Source organism: Lynx canadensis, chromosome D4 (genome assembly GCF_007474595.2).
Source record: "Lynx canadensis isolate LIC74 chromosome D4, mLynCan4.pri.v2, whole genome shotgun sequence".
Lineage (NCBI taxonomy): Eukaryota > Metazoa > Chordata > Mammalia > Carnivora > Felidae > Lynx > Lynx canadensis.
In genome coordinates, this window is record NC_044315.2 from 10,130,608 (window position 1) to 10,155,729 (window position 25,122).

At 46.5% G+C, this 25,122-nt stretch overlaps 1 protein-coding gene across 1 annotated transcript in view; it reads right to left on the bottom strand.

Moving 5' to 3' along the window:
- DMRT1 (doublesex and mab-3 related transcription factor 1) overlaps positions 1 to 25,122 on the bottom strand; it is a 111,916-nt gene that overhangs the window by 30,700 nt on the left and 56,094 nt on the right. Inside the window, exon 4 of the mRNA XM_030293680.1 lies at positions 15,235 to 15,379. Coding sequence (XP_030149540.1) covers positions 15,235 to 15,379 — 145 coding nt within the window. The remainder of the gene's footprint in view (positions 1 to 15,234; positions 15,380 to 25,122) is intronic.

Here is a 25,122-nt window from a genome sequence, read left to right on the forward strand (position 1 = left end):
CCTATGTCCCAAGAACCTCATCAAGAGGAGATGTTTAGAGACACTGAATTCTTCAACAGTGTTACAGACTCCACTGTGTTGCCCCAAATTCCTATGTGGAATCCCTAGACCCCAGTAAGACTGTATTGGAAATTGGGCCTTCAAGGAGACAGTTAACTGAGGTTAAATGGGGTCATAAGGGTGGGGCCCCAGCTGGACAGGACTAGTGTTCTTCTAAGAAGAATAAGAGAAGATCAGAGCTCTTTTTCTTTCTGGCTGTCTGAGCACACAGCGAGAAAAGGCCACGTGAGAAGGACACAGTGAGGCGGCCGGCCATAACCCCAACCAACACCTTGACCTGGGACTTCTAACCTCCAGAGCTGTGAGGACATAAAGTTGTTATTTAACCCGCCCAGTCTGTGTGAGTTTACTATGGCGGCCTGGCAGAAGAACATAAATGGTATTAGCAGAAAACAAGAAGATAACACAGCCTTGCTTTGTTCAATGTCCATATACACCCGCTCCTCTCATTTCCTGTAGTAGGGTTCTACTCATTACAGGCATTCATGTGTTGAGTTGAAAGAGCTAGAGATTTACTAAAATGAGATTAAACACGTATTTCACCTTGAGAATCTTGCAGTTTAATAGTTTTGCTGGGCCCTGCAATAGTTTCTGAACTCAAAACCAACCAAGCCCTTCCACCTAATGGAATATTGTTCGGCCACGACAAGGAACAAAGCACTGTCACATGGGTACCACGTGGACAAACTTCGGAGACGTAATACTAAGTGAAAAAAAGCCATGCGCTAAAGGTCACATCTTCTAGCATTCTATTTATAGGAAATATCTAGAATAGGCAAATCCACAGACAGAAAATAGACAGTAGCTTCTTCCAGGGGCTGGGAGGGAGGCAGAAATGAGGGGCGACTGCATATGGGGAACCTTTTGGGGTGATGGAAACATTCTGGGATTAGATTGTAGTGATGGTGGCACAATTTTGTCAACACACTAAAAACCACTGAACTGTACGCTTTAAGGAGATGAATTTTATGGTGTGTGAACTATGTATCAATAAAGCTGTTATAAGCAAACAAATCAATCAATCAAGCCCCAGGCCACCTCTTAACCGCGTTAGTAACAAAGGCAAACATGCCCGGGCAGGGCTACGTATTTGGAACCTTCGTCCATAAAGTTCAGTTGTGATCCTGGTTTCTAACTGAGGAAGCAAAACCTCCCCCTTAGGTTACAGAGAGACCTCGACCAAGTCCCTAATAAGAGCAAGGCGGCTGGGCACGTGGCAACTCCCCTCCACCGCCCCGCCCCGCAAGGCTTTGATGAGGCAAAGCTGTTCTGTGGACAGGAAGGGAAGGGCATGTGTTCCCGAGATCTGCTGACATGAAAGGGTCCCTGTCCCGTGCTCTCCACCATGGTTCACATCCCAGGCACGAGGCCAGGTCACGGCACTCCTGGAGTTTATTAGTCGGGTACGGACCAAGCCGCCCGCGTGTATCCTGGTGGCGGGCGGGGGGAGACAGAGAGAAACTGGTTCTGCTGAGAGTTTCAAGAGTTGCTGTTGTGCCTGGCAAAACTACACACGGATACAACTGAACCAAACACACAGACCGTGTACGTTTCCATTCCGATGCTGAGCGGCCAGCGGAGTAATTTTTATTCGCTGCTGTATTAGTGGGACACTGAGAAACCCACAAACGGCTTTCACCAAAAGAGACCATCCCCAAGCATGGTCAGCGCTGCCTCTTGTACTAGTTTTTATAGAAATATAAACGAAGCGACTCTTACAACTGCTGAAGATGCTTCCAGAAAGCATCGCTGGCCTGTGTCCACGTTTCATTTCTGCCTTTCACCCCAGCGCCCTAAATCGATGCTTAAGACTTGAATGGAGCATGAAGATGGCTAGATTTAACAAATAAAAACACGGGACACTGAATTAAATTTAAATTTCAGACAAAATAGAGAACTTCTAGCATAATAAAGTGTTGTGGACATGATTATATTAAAATCATTTTTTGTGGTTCAATCTGAAATTTGACTTTAACTGGCCATCCTGCGTTTGATGGCGAAGCCCCCGAGGGACAGAGTGCGTTGGGCAGACGTGGGGGCTCTTCTCTCCCTCCCCTGGCGCTGGAGCCAACGGACGGCTTCTGGCCCCTGTCCCACCTCTAGAGGCCAGCACCGCATTCCCGCAATTGTGTCCTGTGCCGCTTGAGGAAGCTCAGAAGTGGCACCGTTAATCAATCTCCAGTAAGAAGACATTGCGACTCAGAGAGAACGGCCAGAAGAAGAGCAGAGGGCAGGGGCGGAAGGGGGGCTTACCACTGCGTTTAAAGGAGGGAGGAGGACCCCCACCCTAGGCTGGGTGTATACCGGGAGCCCCGGACTCACTGTAGCGACACCGGGAGCCCCGGATTCACTGTGGCGCCAGATACGAAAAGACCGCAAGACGGTTCTCCTGACGGGTTCCCTGCTACACTGAAGACAGAATTTAAAAATATATGTGTTAAGAAGATGATCCTGGGGCTGCAGGGCCTGAATATTATTTTTTTATGGAGCTCATTTTTAATATCAGCACTTTTAGGGTGAATGTAAATAAACCCGATCATGCAATAAATTCAGTGTGCTCTTTTATTTTGCAGATTTAAGCTAAAACACCATAAATCTTTTCTTGGAAGCAGCATCTTTCAAGATAACAGAGGCAGCACTAGGATTTTGATACCCACTAGAAAAACCATAAATAAGCAACTGCCTTCACAGAGACCTCCCCAAGTGCATGTGCTCGGCTGACAGGTGCAGCGCTCCACGGCGGGCAGAGCGGTCCTGTGGGGTTTCTTCGCTTTGCCCCTCATCACAGGGATCATTCCCGCATATTGCAATAATCCCGGGAGAAAGGGTTCCTTGGCTTTGTAAGAAAGGACGGTGAAAATGACCAGTGCACGCAGGACAGAGGCAACCCCACTTCCGCAGTGAAGTAACCATCTACCCTAGCCCCCCGCGAAGATTCCATAAAGTTATGCCAGTCTCAGGGAACAACGGTTGGAAGGCACATAAACGCTGGCCACCATTCTTTACAGAAGCCCAGTTGGAAGCTGACCTCAGCCTATATTGTATACCCGTGTATATGCGCAAGATGGGAAGTATATGCCTATATATAAATACATATAAAGCTAACTTTCAGTGTTCGGAAAACAAAAGCTATCCCCATATAACAGCCAAATTCTGACATAACTCAATTTGGACACCTCATCTGGTGTGCAGTGCACTCATTCGCAGTGTAAACCCCACCGCGCCGGGCAATGATATACTGTAATGTCACATCGCAATCTGGATTTACTATAAAGGGCCGCTGACGAGCTTCAGAGCAGTAAACATTGCAGCGAGGTGTATTTCACACTGAGCTGGTTTTTATGAAGAACACTTCACCGCCCAGGCACGGCACCTGGATGATGGATGGTGAAAGATGCTTGACAAGCTTCATCATTGTTTGTAAATCTTAACTGTTCCTGCTCACTAACTCTGGAGGCAATTTTCAAAGACAGCGGCCGACAGAAGGACAGCACAGCTCTCCTGAAGGTTATTCAAGTTGTACTTGGCCTGGGCCGTGCCTCTGAGGAGCCGAGGGGGGGAAATAAACTCCCGAGTTACTCCGCACCAGGCCGGGAAAGCATCACTGAGGCCCAGTGCATTCAGGTCAGACGGAGATGAAATCTCACGTGTGAGGACATCGGATGCTCTAGCCAGAGTGGCTGCTGTATCCCCCAAGTTTGTGCCCAGGGGGATGCTACCTCTTCAGGATTTTTAAGTAGAAATGGTCGCTGAATGAGCAACAGAATCGGCAAACTCAGTGATGTGTGATGTGCCCACAGAAGGCTGGGTTCCCTGCATGATCAGGCAGGCAGGGGACCAGACATCTCACTTGAACTCCATTAACGTAAAATCAGCACAGACGACACGGGCACGCACGGTCTCCTAGTTAATTATGGTCGGTCTAGTTATGTCAGGACACGCAGGAGTTCCTAAAAGCATAGTTTCCAGAGCTCACCCTCTGTGCCCTGTTCTACACCCATCTTCTTTAGCCCAAAGGAAAACCCCTGCAAAGGGGGCCCTGTATACTGAACTTAGAGTTTTAAGAGAATAAATAAATTAAAGATGTAAAAAGCAGCCTCGTAATAAGCTGCGGACAGACTAGGGAGAATGTAAAATACTGCCTTTCTCAAAAAGTATCTGGGGAAAACAGACAAGCCTTCAATTCACCCTAATTTCTTTTGAATGTTTATTTATTTTTTAAAAAAATTTTTTTTTTCAACGTTTATTTATTTTTGGGACAGAGAGAGACAGAGCATGAACGGGGGAGGGGCAGAGAGAGAGGGAGACACAGAATCGGAAACAGGCTCCAGGCTCTGAGCCATCAGCCCAGAGCCCGCCGCGGGGCTCGAACTCACGGACCGCGAGATCGTGACCTGGCTGAAGTCGGACGCTTAACCGACTGCGCCATCCAGGCGCCCCGAATGTTAATTTATTTTTGAGAGAGAAAGTGAGAGACAGAGAGAAAATGAGCAGAGAAGGAGGAGAGAGAAAGGTAGACACAGAATCTGAAGCAGGATCCAGGCTCCGAGCTGTCAGCACAGAGCCCAACATGGGACTCGAACCCACAAGCCATGAGATCATGATCTGAGCTGAAGTCGGATGCTTAACTGACTGAGCCACCCAGGCGACCCTTATTCACCCTAATTTTAAAATAACACAGAATAGCCACAGAAAATAAAAATTACTATAGAAAAGTAGTTGATTGTGTTTCTATTTACATTTATAATTTCAAATCTGATAACTAGTTATTTAATTTTATTATGTCTGCCTTCATCAAATATCAACAGTCTGTCCTGTTAAATACAAAGAAAATACATATATAACCACAAAATTAAAGGTTGGCTTTACTGTGCTAAGTTAAAGAGACATTCTATAGTTTACATTTAGCTTTGGGAAGAGCAATGTAAATATTATACCTGATTCGCTGGTGGGTTTTTTAAGTCTACTTTACAGCGTTGTTTTTGTTTTTGTTTTTGTTTTCTGTGATAACCACATGCTATAGAAAGACATCCCTAGAAGGGTTATTCCTGCATGATGCATATGATGAAAGAGTAGGTTCCAGAGTTTTGTTACAGAAAAAGTATTACTATTGCATGCATATCTTTGATCTCAGCAGATAGAACATTTCCAACCCCCAATGACAGCCACCATTTCCATGAAAGTTTTTCACACATGAGAACGCCAGACTGTTGCTCAGTGAGGCCTTAGACAAGCTAAGTCAGTCATCACTGTTCCTCAGTTTCTCTATCTGCCACTTGGAAATGAGGACCTCTTCTCCTCTCACTGTCTCTGTGCCTCATTGTCCTCATCCATAATATGGGGGTAATAATACTATACTGTAAGAATTGGGGGCGCCTGAATGGCTTAATCGGTTAAGCGTCTGACTCGTGATTTCAGCTCTGGTCGTGATCTCATGGTATGTGAGTTCAAGCCCTGCATCGGCCTCCGTGCTGACAGTGCAGAGCCTGCTTGGGATTCTCTCTCTCTCTCTCTCTCTCTCTTTCTCTCTGCCCCTCCCCAGCTCATGTGTACACGCTCTCTCTCTCTCACAAAACAAATAATGAAATAAACTTTAAAAAAATTAAATGAGGGGCACCTGGGTGGCTCAATCAGTTAAGTGTTCAACTCTTGATTTCAGTTCAGGTCAGGAGATTGAGCCCATGTCGGGCTCTACACTGAGCATAGAGCCTACTTAAGATTTTCTCTCTCTCTACCTGCCCCTACCCTGTTTGCATGTGCTCTCTCTCTCTCTCAGGGAAAAAAAAAAAAGAATTAAATGAGTTATCCCCACCGAGCACACAGAACTTTGTCTTACAGACGTTGGAAGAGCTATCTAACTGTGAGGGAAGGGCGGGAAGAGAAACCATAAGATATCCTAGCAGAAGGAACGCCCGGAGGAGTGCTTTAGAGACCTGAGTTCCTATGCTGGCTCCTGTTCCTCAACACTGACAACAAGGCCAGAGATGTCACAGTGCCCCACCCCCACCTGGCCTCTCTTAAGTATGGTTAGTGAGGAAGCCCCTCTTGACCTCACTCGCAGGGCTGTGTTACTCATCAAAATAACAATATATGCAATATATGCAAAGAAATAAGTCTTTTAAGTTTGAGTTTTCCAAAGGGAATATGGGGAATATTCTACGTGACGTGAATCCAGGATACATTGTAGCCTGGAGGTTGTACCCTACATTTGCCCACGTCTGCTTTATTTCACTGACTGGTTCACCAGAACACCTGACTCCAGGCTGGTGAGGCACCAGCAGGAAGGATCCAGAGGTCGGTTTCTTATTCATCCAAGAACCTACGAACGACCCCAGGAGCGCTTTGAGAACAGGGCATGATGTGAGGCCCCCTGGCAAAGCGCAAACCTGAATGAGCACGATAGCTGTGCTCCCTGTGTGAGGCCACACTCTGATAACTCTTGCAGAAAGGGCTACAGTGAGTGAACTTCTTATGTGAGTCTGACCTTCCTCAGGTAGGTCCTTGGGAAGTGCCTGTTCTTTCTAGACTGGTGCTGGCCTGGTCAGGGGGCAGTGTTTTACACAGAAGACATGCTGGAGGCCCCTCAGTTCTCAATCTTTCCCACAGTTTGCCTTGTAGGGGGCTCTTTTCAAGTTGGAAGAAAAAGAGGTTTGAAGAAACAATGGAAATCAGTGTGCCCGCATCAAATGGCACTTCAGTTCGCTTTCAGGGATATTCTTGAGCTACAAAGAAACCTGCTGGTGTCCTTCCGTACCCCTCTTCCTTGGTTGTTCCCTCTGCTTTTCTTAGCAAACATATCACTTGTGATACATTACAAATAAGCCTCCAAAGCTGCTAGTTCTAAATGTTTATTATATGCTTATTAAATTATTATGCTTCATCTTCCTTACTCAGAATACCACAATGACTAACTAATTTCAAGAATCACAATACACATGTGGTTAGTTTCAAACAGGGCCCCCGTAGGGCTAAACAATAGGCCCTCCTTAGATTGTAACGACTTTTATTTGCACAGTCCACTGCCAGTCACCTGCAGGAACAGAAGATATTTAAGACATGGTGACAGGTCTTCATATGGGAATAAGGGAGTTGACAACTTCCTCCATGCCTTTTTAACATAATTGTTTATGTGGCCCATATAGAATAGGTAAAGCTGTTATTACATTTTTCAACTTTCCAGATGAGGGAAGTAAGGCTGGAAGAGATTAAATGAGCATGGTACAATCAGGCCCAGAGCTAGGGATCTGAGCCAGATCTCCTCTCCTGGGGTGGGATCCATTTGCCTTGCACACACTGGCCTCTATGGTCATTGCCAACGAATGCCCCACACTCTTTTCTGTGCAAAGCTGGAGCTGAAAATAAAATGGCTACATAAAGACAGGTTTACTAGTCAAGTGCTTTTCTTTAAAACTTAGCAAATGGATGGGGCGCCTGGGTGGCGCAGTCGGTTAAGCGTCCGACTTCAGCCAGGTCACGATCTCGTGGTCCGTGAGTTCGAGCCCTGCGTCAGGCTCTGGGCTGATGGCTCGGAGCCTGGAGCCTGTTTCCGATTCTGTGTCTCCCTCTCTCTCTGCCCCTCCCCCGTTCATGCTCTGTCTCTCTCTGTCCCAAAAATAAATAAAAAATGTTGAAAAAAAAAATTAGAAAAAAAATTTAGCAAATGGTAAGTCATTTCCTAAAGAGGTAAGTTTAAACTTAACATTTTATAAATGTTGCATAAAACATACTCAGCTTTCCTTAAAGCAGAGAAACAAAAGAGTCAATGTTTTTCTCCCCTGCAGGCTTGCCATACACTTCAGAGCAGAATATACACAAGAAAAGCAGCCCTCAGATGCCTTGGCCTCCCCTCCTTCCTGTCTGAGCAGGACTCTAAAACATTTCCAGAACATCTTTCTCCCTGACAAGAAGAACTGCCTGAAATGTCAACACACCCCTTGCAGAAAGGAATGGTGGAAGTTTGTACAGTATTTCGCCGTCTCTTGCTGCATTTTGTGATTTACAGAGCTTGTTTCCATAGGCGACATGATTTCATCCTCATAACACCTGTGTGGGTTTGACACATCCCACCCCCTCGCCTTCTCTTAAGGGGTGAGGGAAGCAAGGGTCCAGGAGGAGAGTCTGGTACTCCCAAGGCTACACAGCTGGTTAGTGGTGGCTCCACTGAGATGCTAAGCATGGAATGTTTCCAGCACCCCACCCAGGGGCCGTGCCAGAAGCTCACATCCCCTCACGAAAGGGCGGTGGTGACATCCCAGATCGTGAGCAGGGGGAGACCTGAGGGTGCTTCCAACAGGCAGCGCCGTGTCAGTGTTCTCACCTGAGAAATGAGATGGATGGTCTTTTGCTAAAATCCAACATGCGGCAGGAAGCAAAACCACTCCATGGGGTGAAAGCTTAACCACTTTGCGTGTGGTCGTGACAACAGCGGGGGAGGGAGCCGATGCCATCAGTGAAATCAGGCACCTCTAGAGTCACTCAGCTACAACATTGCTAATGCCGAATGGATTAAAAAAGTCATGTCTGGGAACGCCTAGACTTCTGCAAGCTTCCCAGACACCACAGAAGGAAGACAAGGCCTTCAACTCAGAGAGGCCCTTCCACTATCCTTGGCCATCTGACCTTTGGGGGAAAACGTAAATGCTTTGTATCTTGCTTCACGGAGCTGCTGACATCCTATGGGTGCAAAATGAATAATACAAGAAGAGCTCATAATATATAAGGAGCATCTCAAACGAGTGTTTCTTTCTCCCGGAAAGAGCAGAGGTTGAATGTAAAGGAAGGGTGTTTGCACAGGGGCCTGCCACTTGGGTCTGCACTGGAAGGCGCCAAAGAACCAGAAGAAACCGAAACGTACCAGCTCTAACTTTACACCGAGACTGCAAAATAAACAGACAAAAAAATCAAAGTGTGTTCTTCTTCCTCATTGTGAACTGAAACCGTTTCACAGGGGTTGGCCAGTCAAGTATACTCCAAGAACCTATACACAAGAATCCAACACGTAGAGAAAGATGCCTGCTTGCGGACATGAAATGTCGCCCGCCCATAAGCACGGGTGTATCTGTTAACGCAGAGACACTGCTGTGGAGACGCACCTCTTTACTGGGAGCCAGGAAGCGTTAGTTTCAGGGCGGTCCTGCCACCATTTCGGGAACCACCTGCATCTGTTACTATGAACATTTTACAATCCACCACGGTCTGATGCTTTAATAAGATACAACAAAAATGAATTACTAAGATCATAATAAAAAGATGGAAAGTAACGAGAGCTGGCTGGAGAAATCAGAACCCTCATACACTGGTGGGAATGTGCAATGGCATGGCAGAGTTCGACAGGTCCTCAAAAAGTTAAACACAGACTTATACGATCTAGCAATTCCGCTGCTGAGGATGTACTCGGAAGAGCTGAAAACGGGTCTTCAAATAAAGAACACGAAGATTCTCGGCGGTGCTATTCACAATAACCAGTAAAAGGTACTAACGACCCAAATGTCCATCAACTGATGAACAGAAGACGACGTGGTTTAGTCACACAATGGACTCTCAGTAGGCCATAAAAAGGAGTGAAGTACTTACTACCTGTCACAACGTGGAAGAACCCTGAAAATGTTACGCTAAGGGAAAGAAGCCAGTCACAAAATACCACATGTTGTATGATTCCCATGAACCTTTCAGAATAGGCAAGTCCATTAAGACAGAAAGCAAATTCGTGGTTGCCAGGGCGCTGGGGGTGGGGGGAGTAGGGTTGAGTAAGGGAAGACCACTTAGCGGGTATGGGATTTCCTTCTGGGGAGATAAAGATGCCTTTGAACTAAATAAAGGTCATGGCTGCTGAACACTGCAAAGGTCCTAAGCGCCGCTTAATTGTATACTTCAAAATGGTGAATCGTTAATTTTATGCCAGGTGGATTGTGCTTCCAAAACAAACAAACAAACAAACAAACAAACGAATTCCTAGAAAAAGGAAAGACAAAAAAATTCAAGCCCCCAGTTTCAAGTGAGAGTCAACAGACATAAAATCGCTGTGTCAAACTAAGTTTTTGTTTGCTTTTAGGTCCTTTGCTTACCTCTCCTTACACGAGTAACTCAGCACTCAGAGCCGCCCCCCACCCCCACCCCAGGATCCCATCCGGTCTTGCTGACTCAACACCCTGCCACGGAACCTGCTGGCAGTGGCCCTGCCCTACACACCCCGTACCAGCAAACTTCCCTCCACGAGATCACTCCCATCAGCACACAAACCCGTCTCCTTTCTTCGAAAAAGACAGAAAGATCTTCCTTGAACTCGGCTCCCCCTCCCGCGGCTAGCCCATGTCACTTGTGCCCTCCCAGCAGAACTCCCTGAAGACCTGTCTGTGCCCAGCCTGGGGGGACCCCAACCTTCTCTCCCACGCACTCCCGAATGCAGCCCGGCTTTGGTTCCCACCTCCAACCCCGCTGGCCTCGGTCCCCCATCATTTCTACCTCCCAACAGCCAGTGGTCGATCCCAGCCCTCATCTGACCCACCAACTTCCGTGGCTCTGCTCAATGCACTGTTGTCTTCGCATGGCTTCCAAGACAGCATCCCCGCGAGCTCTCCCCCCACCCCACGGGCTGCTCCTGTCACGGTCTCCTTCACTGGTCCTCTTCATGTGTGACGCACCTGCGGAGACTGGAGGGCCCTGGGGCTCCAACTTCCATCATTCGTTCTGCTCTGTCTACACTCGCTTCCCTGGGGGCTTTCATCACACTGGCTTCAAGGAACACCGAGGCACGGAACTCACAGATTTGTTTTTTTTTTAAGTTTTTTTTTTTTTTTAATGTTTATTTACTTTTTGAGAGAGAGAGAGAGAGACAGAGTTTGAGAGGGGGAGGGCCAGACAGGGAGGGAGACACAGAATGTGAAGCAGGCTCCGGGCTCTGAGCTCAGCACAGAGCCCGACCTTCCCACAGCTGTGAGGTCATGACCTGAGCTGAAGTCAAATGCGTAACTGATTGAGCCACCCAGGCGCCCCACTCGCAGGTTTTTTTATTTCCAGCAACGGTCTCTCAACTTGGGACTTCATACATCCAATTCCTACTGGACGATCCACTCGGATGACTCATGAACATCTCTAACTTCCTATGTGCAGAATTCAAGTCCTAGCTCCCCACAAACCTCTTTTTCCCACGGTCTTCTTTACCTCAATAAATGGAAACTCCTGGGTCAGGTCAGAACTTAGGGAGTCCTCCCTCACTTCCCCCTTGCTGGTCTATCCCAAATCCATGAGCAAATCCTGCTGGTTCTCTCTCCAAAACGGATCTAGAGGGGTGCCTGGGTGGCGCAGTCGGTTAAGCGTCCGACGTCAGCCAGGTCACGATCTCGCGGTCCGTGAGTTCGAGCCCCGCGTCAGGCTCTGGGCTGACGGCTCAGAGCCTGAAGCCTGTTTCCGATTCTGTGTCTCCCTCTCTCTCTGCCCCTCCCCCGTTCGTGCTCTGTCTCTCTCTGTCCCAAAAATAAATAAACGTTGAAAAAAAAAAATTAAAAAAGAAAAAAACGGATCTAGTACGAAACCACCTGCCTCACCACCACACTCCCACCCTCACCAAGCCACTGCCACCTTCTGCAACAATTATGACAACTTCTGCCGCCCCCCCGCCTCCACCTTCATCCCTACCGTCTGTCCTCACGCAGCTGCGAGCGTGATCTTCCAAAACCACAAAACAGACATATCTCCCATGTCACCTCTTCACTGGAACTCCATGGCTTCTCGTGTCACTTGAAATAAAAGCCAAAGTGCTCGCGGTGGCTTACAAAGTCCTACACCACGACCAGGCCTCGCCGTCTCTCTGATCTACCTCCTGACATGGAGTCAGGACATGGAAAGGGGAAGAAATGCTTCCTAGCTTTTTGACAAAGAAAGCCATTAAACAGCAACACAGGAAAATGGAAACTTTCCCTGTAATCCTCCCCCACAGTCTATTCATACGTTGCAATCTGCAGCAAAAGCAGACGAAAACTTTGAACCGGGACTCATTTAAGCGGTACAGAGGTTAAGCTTGTCTTGAAAGAAACTGAAGAGGGGTGACTGGGTGGCTCGGTCAGTTAAGCACCCGATTCGGCTCAGGTCATGATCACAGTTTGTGAGTTCGAGCCTCGCGCTGGGCTCTGTGCGGACAGCTCGGAGCCTGGAGCCTGCTTCGGATTCTGTGTCTCCATCTCTGTCTGCCCTTCTCCCCCACTCGTGTCTCTCTCTCTCTCTCTCTCTCTCTCTCTCTCTTCCTCTCTCTCTCCCTCCTCTCTTAAAAATAAAACATTAAAAAAATTTTTTTTAAATGTTTTATTTCTGAGACAAAGAGAGACAGAAAATGAGCAGTGGAGGGGCAGAGAGAGAGGGAGACACAGAATCCTAAGCAGGATCCAGGCTCCGAGCTGTCCGCACAGAGCCCGACGTGGGGCTCGAACTCACAAACCACAAGATCATGACCTGAGCTGAAGTCGGACACTTAGCCAACTGAGCCACCCAGGCACCCCTCAAAAATACACATTTAAAAAAAAAGAAACTGAAGAAAAATGTAATTTAATGGACAAATGTATACTTTAAACATTAAACCTACTGCAAACCAACCAACTTTTCTAATTACTTACAAGTCCCCACTTAGATCTTCCAATCATATCTTACTAACTCAACCGATCAAAGGATCTCAACTCAAACCTGACAGGAGTGAGAAACGCAACTGGTTGATGGCCAGCCTCTGCCACCTTGTCACAAGTGAACACAGTGCTGCCCCTACCCTCGCCCACTGCACCCTGCCGCCAGCCTCAGCCCCACTCGGCAAAAGGGCCTACGTTGCCCCAAGTGCTTCCTGCTTGTGTCAGTGCTGACGGTAAAACTGAGGATCCATCGTTCCAAGAGATAACGCCTAGGGTGCCCTTGGTGGCCCCCAAACACAACTTCCTCTTCCCTTCCACCTGCTCTGTAAACACTGCATGCAACGCAGAAGCCCCAAATTCCAGGCGTTTGGAAGTCATGAAGCCGCACGTCTTTAAAAAATTAGCTGACATGTAGATTTTCTATGAATTCACATTCTCCTGCTCCATGGCAACTGGAAAGCAGAGGTTACTGAGTTTCACTGTGGCCCTTCCCAGGTAAGCCCCTCCTGTGGGAAGCTCCACCCTCCTGATTAATTAGTGGTGAGTGGGCGGGGCGCCAGACGTGCAAGTCTGAGGCCTCCTCTCACTTTCAAGCCCAAGTATCACCAGCGAAGTTGTAACCAATCCTCGCGGTTATTCACACAGTCTTTCCCTCTGAGCGCTGGTCCTTCCGGTCCTGGACTGTAACCTCTGTCCTTCTGAGCCTCTGCCTTTGCGGCCATAAATTCAAAAACCCCCTGCTCCTCCTCAGAGCTGTCCCTCTCCGCTCTAATAAATTTCCTCTTATCTTTTTATCTTCCTGCCCTGCTCTGAATTTACACCTTTCTCTCAAGAGTGTGAGTGGCTTCTGAAAATATTCCATTATTCCAGGAGCAAGAAGCTCAGGCAATTTCTTCCTGGAAGTAGGTTTCACTCCTAATTTTCTGTACGAACGAACGTTTCTTTAACTGCTTCATCGCTAAATTCTGTACTGACTCCATCAGACAAGGAGTTAGGATCCTGACCCTTTAGGCTGGTATTTCTTTACAGAGCGAGCTCACTTAAAAAATAATACCCGATTCATTTATTCATTCATTCATCCACTGGCTTAACCAATCAACAACAAATAAAAGGCATCATAGCAGGTAAAAATGTATGTAACATGTGTTCTCTGTCCCCAAAGAGCTTAAAATCCAGACAAATACCTAGAATCAGAGACAGTAAGAAAGAAGGACCATAAGGGCATACGTTCTATGGTATGAATATTTATAATACAGAGTTGTGTTTGTACACTCCCGACAAGAAGAGTCAAAGTAAAAAAAAAAAAAATCAACGTGTACTTCCATCCGTCTATAGTTCAAAGTGATCAGTTCCCTTGTACTCTATATTCAACATTAATGAAGTCCTCTATTTCATCTTGGTATGGCAAATAAAGTATAAATTGCCCACCTTTTTTAGACTTGTTTTGAACTTGGAAATCAAAGCATGGTTCTGATTCTCCTTCCCTAAACACTTGCTTTACCAAGAGAGTCAAGTTATTTTGTAGACGGTCAAGTTATTTTGAAAACCTCTCTTTTTATGTAGTACAGGGTGGGTTCCAAGAGTCGATTTACTACCACACCACTTGCTACTGCCCTGATTTCTACTTCTGCCTTGAATGTATACACGTCTCACTTTCCTAGGTCAAAAGATAAAGCTTAAATATAAGGATCTTAAAAATGGGGTCTGGGGGCGCCTGGGTGGCGCAGTCGGTTAAGCGTCCGACTTCAGCCAGGTCACGATCTCACGGTCCGTGGGTTCAAGCCCCGCGTCGGGCTCTGGGCTGATGGCTCAGAGCCTGGAGCCTGTTTCCGATTCTGTGTCTCCCTCTCTCTCTGCCCCTCCCCCGTTCATGCTCTGTCTCGCTCTGTCCCAAAAATAAATAAAAAAAAAACGTTGAAAAAAAAAAAAAAATGGGGTCTGGAAACACAGCCGCCATGAGAGACCTGCCCATCTTTAACAGCGTAAATACTGGGGAGAAGGTTAAAATTGAAGTTGAGGAACTGTGTATTTCAAAGTGCTTTGGCTCATTAAAGTCATTTTTATTTTAAAGCCTTTATACCAGAGTTATTTGCATTGCTACTGCATAAACTCTGAGGCCTATGGTATTCAAAAATGTTTTATTATTCTATTCGCTCCCCCAAAAGATGAATACGCCTTCAATTTGAGAATGGAAAAGTTTTGGAAAACAGGTATTCAGTACACAGAAACACTTCGCCAAGAATGATCAGGATTTGAACCACGGTTTCCTTTGAGTTTGTATTTCATATTGATCCTCCTGAAAATATATTTGTTAGCTTCTGATGGGAGGGAGGCTCTCACTGTATTCTTGGCACTCCAGGTATTCAGAAAAGAATCATGTGGTATTAATTTAGAGAAGCAAAAACATCCCACAACTAAAAGCTGTAAAGGATACTCACAGAGGAGGCACAGAGATCTTCCAAGGGCTCCTGACCGGCAAGCCCTCGGAGAGGGCCAGAGAGCCGGCCTTGGACGCTCGGCCTCCCTCCACCCCAATCCAGGCTCTGCACAACCGGGCACCTACCGCTTGCTTTGGCTTCCGAGTAAGAGGGGCCGTCCTCGAAAGTGAAGATCTGGGACACACTCTGGCCCAGGTAGGAGGGAGGCGGGTAGTAAGAATGCATTCTGTACTGGGAGCTCATTGCGTGGCGGTTCTCCGAGTTCTTCATCTGCTTGAGAAAAAAAGAAAGGCGACGTTGAGCCCAAAGCTGCATTTTACAATTATTACAAGACCTGCCTATAAGGGGAATAGCCCACTGATGCTGGGAGTATCCTCAACCATGAACAGAGCATGGACCGCAGCTATACTAAGGATGTGTGCCTCCTCACAGTGCCTCTTCTATCTTGGGGTCCCTACTAGAGCTCCCCTAAAGCCCCACTTAGTCACATGATACTCAATTAACCAGCACTACGGAAAACACAGCAATAGAGAGGAGACAGCACGGCGTAGGAGCTGGCTCGTCGCTGTAACTCCGTCTAACTTATTTGGCCAGGAGCCTCATGTGTAAACCTGGCATCTTACCTTGGGTTAGCTCACGGTATTCAGAGAAAAAGAATATTTTAGAGGCGCCCGGGTGGCTCAGGTCATGATCTCACAGTTCAGGAGCTGGAGCCTGCTTTGGATTGTGTCTCCCTCTCTCTGCCCCTCCCCTGCTCGCGCACTGTCTCCCTCCCTCTCTCTCTCTCTCTCTCTCAAAAATAAGTAAAAATATTTCTTAAGAGAATGTTTTTAAAAAGACAACACACAAAGCACGTGTAAGAGTAAGCTGTTGTCATCACGATGGTGATGTGCTGGATACTGTCCTCAACGTCTGTTCCCACCCTGTTCCATACTCTTCCTGCAGCAAGAAACCCAAGTGCGGGATCTCCGCTTCCCAGACCCTCCTGTCACCAGGGTTCTGGAGGGGATGCGGATTCTGCAAACCGGACATGCAGTGAGACGTGGAGGGCAGAAGGCAGGCACGTGCCGTCCCCTCCAGCAGCAGTGGCAGCCAGCCTCAGCGGTCATGTGTCTTTATGGCAACCGGACTCTGCCTTTGGGACAGTGAGGCAGCTTTTAACTAAGGAGCAGCACCCCATCGCTTCCTGACCTCTCACTCAAAGACTTAAAGGGGCCCCCCTTCTGCTTTCTCAGCACTTCCTGGCCGTTTCCACAAACATGGAGACCTGTTCTGTTTCCCGCATGGCCCCTGGAACAGACACTGAGCTTTACACGTGATCCTTATCTCCCCAGCAAGAACAGCTAGACTTCAATGATTTATACTGCATTTAAAAAATTAAACTTAGGGGCACCTGGGTGGCTCAAGTCAGTTAAGCTTTCGACTTCAGCTCAGGTCATGATCTCACGGCCTAGGAGTTCAAGCCCCGCATCAGCTCTCTCTCTGTCAGCACAGAGCCCGCTTCAGATCCTCTGTCTCCCTTGCTCCCTGCCGCTCCCCTGCTCACACGCTATCTCAACAATAAACAAAAAAATTAAATTTAGGTGACATTAACTTTGTTTAAAAGTCAATTTAAGGGGCGCCTGGGTGGCGCAGTCGGTTAGGCGTCCGACTTCAGCCAGGTCACGATCTCGCGGTCCGTGAGTTCGAGCCCCGCATCGGGCTCTGGGCTGATGGCTCAGAGCCTGGAGCCTGTTTCCGATTCTGTGTCTCCCTCTCTCTCTGCCCCTCCCCCATTCATGCCCTGTCTCTCTCTGTCCCAAAAATAAATAAACGTTGAAAAAAAAAAATTTTAAAAAAAAAAAGTCAATTTAAGGGAACGTTCAGGAAAAACCAATATTGTCCAAGGATTAAAGAGTAATTTCAAAATCATGTCTTTCAATCAAATAAATCATACTAACATGACAGAGGCTGGCAGGGTTCCTCAAGATTATCTATGAATGTTAAATTTTGGACAGTTTTCCAATTACTACAGGCCTACGTGTACTTTGAATGTTTGACACGGAAAGGCCAGAGTTCCTAGCCTTCCGTCTGCCGATTTGAGAAGCTCAAGGGACTCATTTTTGCCCCTCCCAAGTGCCCCCCCCAGCACAAATGAATGCTCTGATGGGCACATTACTTCTTGGAGAAGCCCAGAAGACTCTATTCTGGTTGATTAGTTTCTTTCAACTGAAGTTTTCTGGGAAGTTCCCTTTACTCTTTCCAGTTTGTTTCCCTGAAGCATATGAAACGGTATCTCTCCTAGCTCAGTCACCCAATTTTCATCTTCTACCTTCACCTAAGTCCTTACTAAGAGGGCAAGCAAGCCATACTTGGAAATAGGCAAAGGGGAAAAATTGGCTGCCCTTAATGAGCAGCCCACATCAGGAGAGCAATTAAGGGGCCATGAAATCATTTAGGAGGGTGGTGACAATCAGCAGTCACCTAACTGCACAGCACCCAGTTATCAGTTAAACCAGTGCATCCCAGGGCTCTCTTACTGGGCATGCAAATGGCCTGAGGCTAAGGGATCCTGATTCAGTAAATATGGGGCGGGGCCTCAGTCTGGCACAGTCCCAGGAGATGCTGATTCTGCTGGCTCAAAACTCTCACTTTGGTGACCAGGGACTAGAGCAAATGATACATTCTCTCCTACTTCACACCCGTAAGAGGCCAGCGACCAACACGGTTTACAACCATCAACTTTCCGCTTGAGCTGAGGGAGGATGGAAACCAAGTAAAGAGCACTTTTCACTGTTTTTCTTTTCATACGTGAGATTCCTCGGCGTGAAAGGAATCTTTTCGGGGGTCTGCCGCCATCTAGAATCGCTGCAGTGGTGGTAACAACCTCAAACAATCTTCAAACCCTCAAATAGCCGTTTCTGCCTCTACACACTTCCCTCAAGTCAATTACACAGTCTAAGTAATGAACACTGAATGGGAAGCCAGGGGTCAGCTTTAGAGCACAAAGCGCCATCATACACAGGATGAAGCCTCCTCACCACCCACTCCAGGCACGGAGCTGGTGACATCTCCTCCCGGTGTGACAACATCTGCAAGTCAGTTCTTCAAGAAAAATGCTTTTCAATTTTCTCAGCGTACAAGTAAACCGACAGTACTTGAGCCTGCTGGCTCTGCAAAATGCTGGATTTTTTTTTTCTTCTACTGGGAATTTGTATAAAGCCTCTTTTCAAAACGTTTGAAAAATGTTCACTGTGAGTCTACAGCAGGGATCAGCGTGCCTTTTTTTTTTTTTTTTTTTTTTTTTTTTTTTTTTTTTTTTTTTTTTTTTTTGGTAAATGGCCAAACAGGAAATATTTTAGGCTTTGCAAACCGCATGGTCCCTAGACAACTGGTAAATGAATGAACGTGGCTATGTTCCAATAAAACTTTATTCATAAAAAGGCACGCCTGGGTCACAACCTTCACTCCCACTGGAGGAGTGGGAGGAGATGACCTAGCACTGATGCCTGGGCTCCACCCCTAGAGTGTCTGATTTCAGTGATCTGGGAGGTGGCCCGGCCTTGGGCTATTTCAAAGCTCCCCAGGTAATTCTAATGTAACACCAAGATTGAGAAGCAGTGTCCTAGATGTACTGACATATTTCCTACGCCCCCAAGAAGTGTGAAACCCCAACATCTCCAGTATTAAGTAAAAAAGGCAAAAGGTTAAGTCTGATAGATAGGTCAACTGCTGCCAATTTCAAGTTGCATATTATTTGAAAAGAAATTCAAATAAACTGTAGAGTGTTTTTCGTCTTTCAAAAAGAGCTTACCGAAAGATAAACACATTTCAAACCCATGTACGTCTGTTTTCCTTTAATGCGTCTTCTGTTTTTAGAAAGCACCTGATAACAAGGATTATTTGGAAATAGAAAAGGACTGATTTGATCTCAAACATTCGATTTTCCTAATGAATCCCAAGATCACTGAGCTATAAAAGACTGTGAGGAAAAGAGAAAGATACAAAGGGTCAGACTCCATTTGAGGTTATTAAAATGTGAATTTTCTGAAGCCATTTATCACTTCAGCCACATCAAACATGAAGAATAATCCACAAATAACCATCCATGTGATCTCTGGACATAAGGCTGTAGACTTGTATGTACAGCTGGCTCTTGAACAGGACAGCGGGTTAGGGGTGCCAACTCCCTGTGCAGTTGAAAATCCACATATAACTTCTTACTCTCCCCAAATTTAACTACTAAATAGCCTACTGTTGACTGGAAGTCCTACCCATAACATAAATAGCAAATTAATACACATAAACTGTATTCTTAGAATGAAGAAAGCTAGGAGAAAGAAAATGCTATTAAGAAAACACAAGGAGGGGCGCCTGGGTGGCTCAGTTGGTTGGGCGTCTGACTTCGGCTCAGGTCACGATCTCGTGGTCCACGAGTTCAAGCCCCACATGGGGCTCTGCTCTGACAGCTTGGAGCCTGGAGCCTGCTTCAGATTCTGAGTCTCCCTCTCTCTCTACCCCTGCCCCACTCATGCTCTCTCGCTCTCAAAAATAAATAAACACACAAAAAAATAAAAAATAAAAAAGTAAAAACACATTTACAGGACAGTATTGTGTTTCTCACAACAAAGTCGCACATAAGTGGACTTGTGCAGGGCAAACCCCCAGTGCGGTTCAAGCGTCAACTGTAGTATTTCTAAGTCCATTTGTTACCCTCTGAAACCTGAAGCTAAAATCGAATTGTGATTTGTCCAGAAAAAGGAGTGGCAGAATGAGATTTAAAACTGTATATCCCGGGCACCTAGATGGCTCAGCTGGTTAAGTGTCAGACTCTGGATTTGGGCTCAGGTCATCTCATGGTTCACGGGTTCTAGCCCCATGCTGGGCTCTGCGCTGAGAGTGCGGGGCCTGCTTGGGTCTCTCTCTCTCCTTCTCTCTCTGGCCCTCCCTCACTCATGTACTCTCTCTCTCAAAATATATAAACCTAAAAATAAATTAAAACTCTAGTTCCCTTCTAACTCAAAAACAAACAAACAAACAACCACCACAACCTTGGCTGCCTTCAGATTAGACAAATGGGTAAAGAAGGAAATGTTTGGGAAACCTGCTTTACTTTAAGCGGGTAATACTCAACTGGGGGCAATCTGTCCTCCAGGGGACACCTGGCAAAGTAGGGAGACACTTGTGAGTCACAGCTGGGGGGTGGCGAGGAGAAGGGTGTGCTGTGGCATCTGTGAGGAGAGACGGGGTGCTGCGATACACAGGCCAGCCCCGCACAACAAGAATTATCCGGCCCCACATTTCACGGAGGGCCAAGGGTGAGAAAACCCGCTTTAGACTAGCCTAGTCCCCGCCCTCCCTGCCCTCCCCCACACCTCCAGCTGAAACAGCAGTGTTCTACCGAGGGACAGAAGTTGTACAAGTTGCACACAAACGAGAGGAAGCGTTCAGTTCTGCTTAAAGGATATAATTTTTTCCGCTTCATGCAGTGCTACCTTGTTTCTTCTCAAGGTTTTATTTTTTATTCCTTTAAATTAAACACGCAAACCAAGGAAAACCTAAAACCCCAGTATTCCGGTGAATTATGACTCCCATGATTATTAGCATGTGCTAGCCGGCCAGCAAGAGGCATGTTTTATAATCTTATTACCCACCCCAAGTCTCTGAACCAGAGTGTGACCTACAGATAGGAGCTGGGCTGGCGGGGAACGTGCATGATGCTAGTATTAACCCCGGAGGAAAACCTAAGAGCTTTGGGTTTTATTTTATTAAACCGTGGAGGACACGCAGCGCAGTAAATCTGAACCACAGGTTTCCTTTTTATATACCTTAGTCACCCCTTTTTTATAGTAACAATAAAATCCCAACAAAACGTACAAATATTAGACCCTACTTCCTGTAAAAAAAAATAAAATTCCTCAACAGCACGTGCCGGTTGTCCGGGAGCGCGTCAGCCAGGAAGAGTCTGGTCTTATCCCGAGCCGAACACTCCATCCAGGCAACAGCTGGAAGAGGTTCGTGAAGACCAAACTGCGGTCTAGCTGTTCACGGAGCGTGGCTCAGCGGCAAAGCAGAGCTGGCCACGAAAGCGAACAGACTTCTCGAGAACCGTACGGGATCAAATTCCTAAGCGCAAGCTCCGATATTTAAGCCAATAATGAGAAGATGCCCTTGGCAGTGACGTGTGGCTTGCAGCCTTTTAAGCTGCAAGAGCCACATGTGGGATGGACCTCTGGTTTTACAAACAGAAATGTTTTTATGAAAAAAGTCAGGGTTCTTCACACACTGTGGAACTGCAGGTCTCCTGGTGATGCTAAGAGTGAAAGCTGGGGGGTGACTTGCACCCTCATTAAAGGATTTCTTTATTTTTTTTTAAATTTTTTTTTAATGTTAACTTATTTTTGAGAAAGAGAGAGAGAGACAGAGCGTGAGCAGGGGAGGGACAGAGAGAGAGAGAGGAAGACCCAGAATCCGAAACAGGCTCCAGGCTCTGAGCTGTCAGCACAGAGCCCGACGCGGGGCTCGAACCCACGAACTGTGAGTTCATGACCTGAGCCGAAGTGAGACGCTTAACTCACTGAGCCACCCAGGCGCCCCTCTCCAGTTTTAGTATAAGCTTCTTTTCAAACCATCCAGAAGGGATGGCTGTTTCCAGGCTCACGTGATGGCACACTGTGAGCCCTCCTCGTTCACAGACCTTACCTGCACGGGTGCTTGACCCAAAGGGCAAGTGCCCGTTCACTTCCTAAAATGCACCTCATTCATCCTCTGCCATGCCACGCATCACAGGTGGCAAGAATTATTCTTAACATACGGGCTGAAAGTGACCTCTCTTACGCACCCATCTCCGAGATTACTGAAACGTTAACATGGCAAATGCTGATGGACTCATGACACGGCGGACTCCCTCCGGCTACAGCCCATCCTCCCCTCTTCCCTCCTGGTCTCTCCTGTCCTCTAGGGCTTTGTCTTCTCTCGCCTGCCTTCCTTAACTTCCTCCACTGAATCCACCTTGCCTTCTCTCCTCAGGGCTCATTCGGAATGCCCTTCACCCCTCCCCAGCAGGAAGACAAGGGGACAGCAGGCAGAGATTGGCCTTGAGCACACTCAGGCCTCTGTAAGAGATTCCCGCCAAGCCTGGGTGGACCCCTCCGGTAAACTGAGGGGGAATGGGCGGAGTTTGAGGGTCAGCACTTAAGAGGCTGAAGAAACTAGAGCTGTTCCTCCAAAAATGGAAGGAATGTTCATTCCTCAGAGAGGAGGGAGAAGACAGAATAGGGTGACCATGCAGTACGGCAGAGCGGACAGGTGGGTTAAGAAAGGATACATCTGAGATGCTTGAAGCTGTGAACCCCACGATTCTCACAGTTTCAGAAGGTCCGTGACACAGACAGAAGCCAACGAAGCTTGTGTAAGTGGGCTTTCTCAAAAAGAACGGAAGGAGCAGAGCTCAATGTCTGGATTAACACCAGACAGATTTCAGACACATGAGCAACAGCCATAAGATGCACCAGAGAAGCAAGTCTTCTGTGTTTGGAAACACAGAACCAAAACTGATCACAAGAAGAGAAAGCAAGCTTCTCCCAACTCCCAGGAGGTCCTGGCGAGGGCACGGAAGATTCACACCACTCTTGTAGAAACTTTAAGGGGTGGACACCTGACAGGATATTAGGATCACAAGTGCGTTTATCAGTGGTCCATTATGCTTGTCCTGATTATACAAAACAATTAAGACAGAAAAAAAAATTAAATTTTTTAAACTTGTGTTGTTCAATTGGTTGTTTTCATCTTATTTTATTTTTTTCAATTGCTTGTTTTCACCATCTGCGTCTGGGTGCTGATAGAACAAAGTTTACTCCTTGGAGAGTATTTTCCAAAATGCAGCACTCTGACCATCTGTGGGCCCCAAATAATTCAGCAGGTTGCAAGCAGCATTTTTAAAAAATAACAGTACAGAAATGCATGGAATGAAACAGAGTAGAACAGAAATCTGGCAATTCACTGTGCACAGTATGAATAAGAGATGCTGTACGAAAAGTTTCATTTTGTGTTTACATGTCTGTGTAAACAAATACTGGATCCCAACGTAAAACATTTCTTACTGTGGGTCTCCACCTAAAATGCTTGAAAGGCATTGATTGGTATATAAACCTGGTGAAAGGAAGCAAGGACTTTCAAAACTAGGTACCCGGGGGTGCCTGGGGGGCTCAGTTGGTTAAGTGTCCGACTTTGGCTCAGGTCATGGTCTCACAGTTTCCAAGTTTGAGCCCCACGTCCTGCTCTGTGCTGACAGCTCAGAGCCTGGAGTCTGCTTCAGGTTCTATGTGTGTGTCTCTCTCTGCTCTTCCCCTGCTCGCACTGTCTCTCAAAAATAAATAAGCATTAAAAAAAAAATACGTACATATCAGAAAAAGCCCAATTTAAAAAATGGTTCCTTTTCCTACAACCTGGAAAAATCCAGATGCATTTAAGGGGGCTCAGAAAACAGAGAGGAGAGGTCTGTTTGCAGACAGTCTCTGGCCACAACGAGCCCAGTGCTTCCCTCATTTTCCCAAACTACACATCTATGCAGGATTATCTAGTTCCTGAGTCAACGCTTAACATACGCTTTGATTCACAAATCTAAAACACAAACCCTGACTTTCCAAGTGAAGTCCTACAGAGCCAGACAGAAATGCATCATTTACGTAAAAGCTAATAGAAAATACGGCTTCAGTAAAGTAGCTGGTGGAAAAGGGCAGGAAAAGGTCTGTATTTTTATTTCGGGGCTGATAACCAGCCAGAAAGAGGACTCCCCGTTTTCTCTAACATGTCAAGTCTCTGGGAGCGTTAACAACAGTTCTTAAGAAAAGAACTGGGGGCCTGTGATAGTGACATTCTTCAAGTAACTTTCTTGAGAAAATGTTGCTTCTTGACCACAGAACTAACGGACTTTCAGAGGAAGAAAGTAAATTTATTGAGAGATACTACAGAGACCTGTCCTGTTTTCTCCTGAGTCCTCAAAGTAAAATAATCATTAGCATAAGAACTGCTCAGAGGGATCAAGTAACTCGTTTCCACTCATAAAGGGATTAAACAGAGAAGCAGGATCCAAACAAAGCAAATCCGCCCTGGAAGCTTCTACACTAAACCTCGCTTGCTTTTCCCACTTTAAATTAAGATGTCTGCTGATTATGAAGATCTACTCACTCACTGCCTTTGGCTTTTACCCGTTCTTCCTGTTTTCACTGCTCCAAGATCAAATAAACTTTTTTGAGGAGGGAGTCTGAAAATAAGAAAACATGCCTATAACCACACATTCAGGAACTTCGATTTTAGGACGGAAGCATTAGAAGCGTCCATATCTGTTCCCATTTGATGGACAAACTTAATTAACCTTTGCTACTGTGTTCCAACCTACTGTTTTAGACAAAACTGGTGACCCACAAACAATATGTTACCATCAGAATCTCAACGGCGGTGACACCAAGAGATATAGCCCTATCAGCAGTATCGGGAAATAAGCCACTTGGATTAGCTGCTCTAGGAAATATGGATTCTATTCATGTCACACATGAGCTGTCAGAAACATTAGGATACTTTTAGCATAAATCAGCAGTGTGAAGGGTATCTTATGAGTGCTGAACATGATAGACGGCTTGGAGGGCAAGGGGAGACCATCTGGGGCCACCTGCTACGTGTAAGCACACACATATACTCACATACTCCGCCGGAGGTGGTGTTAGAAATTCAAACGCAGGCTGGTGACGGTTGAGGGGCATACCCAACTCACGGGGGGTTAGTGGCACAGAACGGCCCCTCCGGAAGTATGATGGAGAGCCCACCTCTAAGTAACCAAAATGACACAAAAATCTGTTTCCCTAAAGCACACAGAAGGTGGGGGAGGGGTGGCAGGATAGGACAGGATGCGGAACCATAAAACCATGCTTAAGGACCAGATGTTTAGTCATTTCGATTTGGTTAATACTGTGAAGACATAGGAGTGTCCGCTTTTTCTAACGTCAAGACTCCAAAAATACTATTTAAGATACGCT